The 2,741-nt window shown below is 57.8% G+C and overlaps 1 protein-coding gene across 1 annotated transcript in view; it reads left to right on the forward strand.

Annotated features, from left to right (window-relative positions):
- SETD1B (SET domain containing 1B, histone lysine methyltransferase) overlaps positions 1–2,741 on the forward strand; it is a 26,423-nt gene that overhangs the window by 13,544 nt on the left and 10,138 nt on the right. Inside the window, exons 11-12 of the mRNA XM_040619969.1 lie at positions 1–33; positions 1,336–2,589. The exon at positions 1–33 is cut by the window's left edge and continues 489 nt beyond it. Of these exons, the coding sequence (XP_040475903.1) occupies positions 1–33; positions 1,336–2,589 (1,287 nt within the window). The remainder of the gene's footprint in view (positions 34–1,335; positions 2,590–2,741) is intronic.

Raw genomic sequence — 2,741 nt, forward strand, 5'->3', positions numbered from 1 at the left:
ACACCCACCCCCCCCCCCCCCCCGCCCCGTGGGGTGGTGGGGATGGAGACAGGATGTCCTCACCAACAGAATGAGCCCAGGCTCCTTTGGGTAAATCGCTGAACCTTCCCAAGCTCCGGTTTCCTCATCTGTAACATGGGATCAGTGGATAGTGTCTCCCCCGTGAGGTCATAGGGAGGACAGAGTCAGGGGACATAATGTGCCAGCGTGGAGCCTGGCACCTGACCAGAACTCCAGATAGTCCCCTGGGGGAACTGCTGCTGTCCCCATCCTCAGTGCCAGTAGTTCCCCATGGTTTGGTCCTTGGCCCATTAGTCCTATGGGATGCTCCCAGAAAGGTTGGGGGGAGGGTTGGGGAGGTAGCCGTGCATGGTCATTTTAGTGACAGGCAGGTCGGGGAGGCTTTGGGATGCTGGGCCAGGCGAGAGGGGCTGTGGACACTGCCCCCTCCCACCTTTATGGACCTGCACAAACCATATTCGAAGCTCCAGCATACTGTCCAGTGGAACTTTCTGCAGTGATAGAAATGTCCTCTCTCTGCCCTGTCTAGTACCATAGCCATTAGACACAGCGTTGCTAAGAGTACTTGAAGTGTAGCAGGTGGAAGAGAATTTGTAATGTTATTTAAGTTTGATTAATTTAAACTTACTTAGCGATGTGTGGTTAGTTCATACCTCTAATAAGTCTTTCAGGAAAAAAACCTGTTGTATTTTCTTTAATTCTGTATAATTTGGCTACAGAACCACAACTCTGTGAGTATTGTCACAGGTACTTATTAAGCCTATGTTGTGTCCCTAGTACTGTTTTAGGCACTGACAATACAACAGTGGGCCAAACAGACAAAAATAGCTGCCTTCATGGAGCTTACATTCTAGGGCTGGGTGATAAATGATAGCACATAAGCTAGAAAAATGTATTATATGACAATGGAGATAAATGCTAGGAGAAAGGCTCTGATAAGTTCTGCAGAAAAGGGACTTGTTGAATTTTATTCAATAGCAGAGCTCATTTTCTTGGTCTACAGGACATTCCCAGTTCACAAGAACACCATTCTAAGGACATAATGTCAAAGGCTAGCAGCCATGTCTCCTTATGTCTTTCATTTATTCCACCATCATTTATCAAGGACCTACTGTGTGCCTGACACTGAGCTGAGCACTGAGAAGCCTTGAGTAGTTTAGCTATTGGGGGACAGTCCCCATATACACAGAACTCCAGGGGGCTCAGAGGGCTGTGAGGTCAGGTATTAAGCACATAGTAGGGGAGCTTAAATAGGGCACCAAGAGATGTTCGAATTGAATAGTAATGGTCTGGTTTTTGCCCACCTCTTTGCAGAGGATGACCTGGAAGTGGAGCCCCCTACACTGCTCTCCTTACCCCTGCAGCCGCCACTACCACCCCCTCGACCGCCCCGGCCGCCTAGCCCACCACCAGAGCCTGAGACCCCAGACCCCCCACACCCACCCGTCCCTCTGGAGCCCCCTCCAGAGGAGCAGCCCCCACGTACTCCGGGCCTCTGTGGCAGCTTGGCCAAGTCACAGAGTACAGAGACGGTGCCGGCCACGCCGAGCGGGGAGCCCCCACTGTCGGGGGGCAGCAGCGGCCTGTCACTGAGTTCCCCACAGGTGCCCGGCAGTCCCTTTTCCTACCCATCCCAGTCCCCCAGCTTGAGCAGTGGGGGCCTCCCCAGGACACCTGGTCGGGACTTCAGCTTCACACCCACCTTCCCCGAGCCTGGCGGGCCCCTGCTCCTGCCTGTCTGTCCCCTCCCAGCTGGCCGGCGCGATGAGCGATCTGGCCCCCTGGCCTCCCCGGTGCTCCTGGAGACGGGCCTGCCTCTCCCCCTGCCCTTGCCCCTGCCTCTGCCCCTGGCATTACCTGTCCCTGTCCTGCGGGCCCAGACACGGGCCCCTGCCCAGCTGCCACCTCTGTTGCCCGCACCACTGGCCCCCTGCCCACCCCCTATCAAGAGGAAGCCGGGCAGGCCCCGGCGATCCCCGCCGGCTGTGCTCTCCTTGGATGGGTCCTTGGTCCGGCCACCAGCAGGGGCCACCCTCGGCAGGGACTTTCTGCTCCTGCCAGGCCAGCCACAGACCCCTGTCTTTCCCAGCACCCATGACCCCCGGGCCGTGACCCTGGACTTCCGGAATGCGGGAATCCCAGCCCCCCCACCGCCCCTGCCTCCACAGCCTCCTCCGCCCCCACCGCCACCCCCTGTTGAGTCCACCAAGCTGCCCTTTAAGGAGCTAGAGAACCAGTGGCCCTCCGAGGCCATCCCTCCAGGCCCTCGCGGGCGCGATGAGGTCACTGAGGAGTTCATGGACCTGGCCAAGGTTCGGGGGCCCTGTCGCCGGCCGCCTAAGAAGCGCCACGAGGACCTGGTGGCCCCAGCCTCGCCCGAGCTCTCGCCACCACAACCCCTCTTCCGGCCCCGGTCTGAGTTCGAGGAGATGACCATCCTGTATGACATCTGGAATGGTGGCATCGATGAGGAGGACATCCGCTTCCTGTGTGTCACCTACGAGCGGCTGCTGCAGCAGGACAATGGCATGGACTGGCTCAATGACACACTCTGGGTTTACCATCCCTATATCCTAGCCAACGGGGCACGGTGCTCGCCCACCTCCCTGGGCCCTATCTCCCAGGATACCCGTGAAGGTGCCAGCACAAATCCCCGTCACCAAGCGGTGTCTGTGCTGGCACCATGCCAGGCTCCATATGGAGGTGTCACTGGCACTGTG

The sequence above is a fragment of the Ursus maritimus genome, unplaced genomic scaffold (assembly GCF_017311325.1).
Source record: "Ursus maritimus isolate PB19 unplaced genomic scaffold, ASM1731132v1 scaffold_33, whole genome shotgun sequence".
Lineage (NCBI taxonomy): Eukaryota > Metazoa > Chordata > Mammalia > Carnivora > Ursidae > Ursus > Ursus maritimus.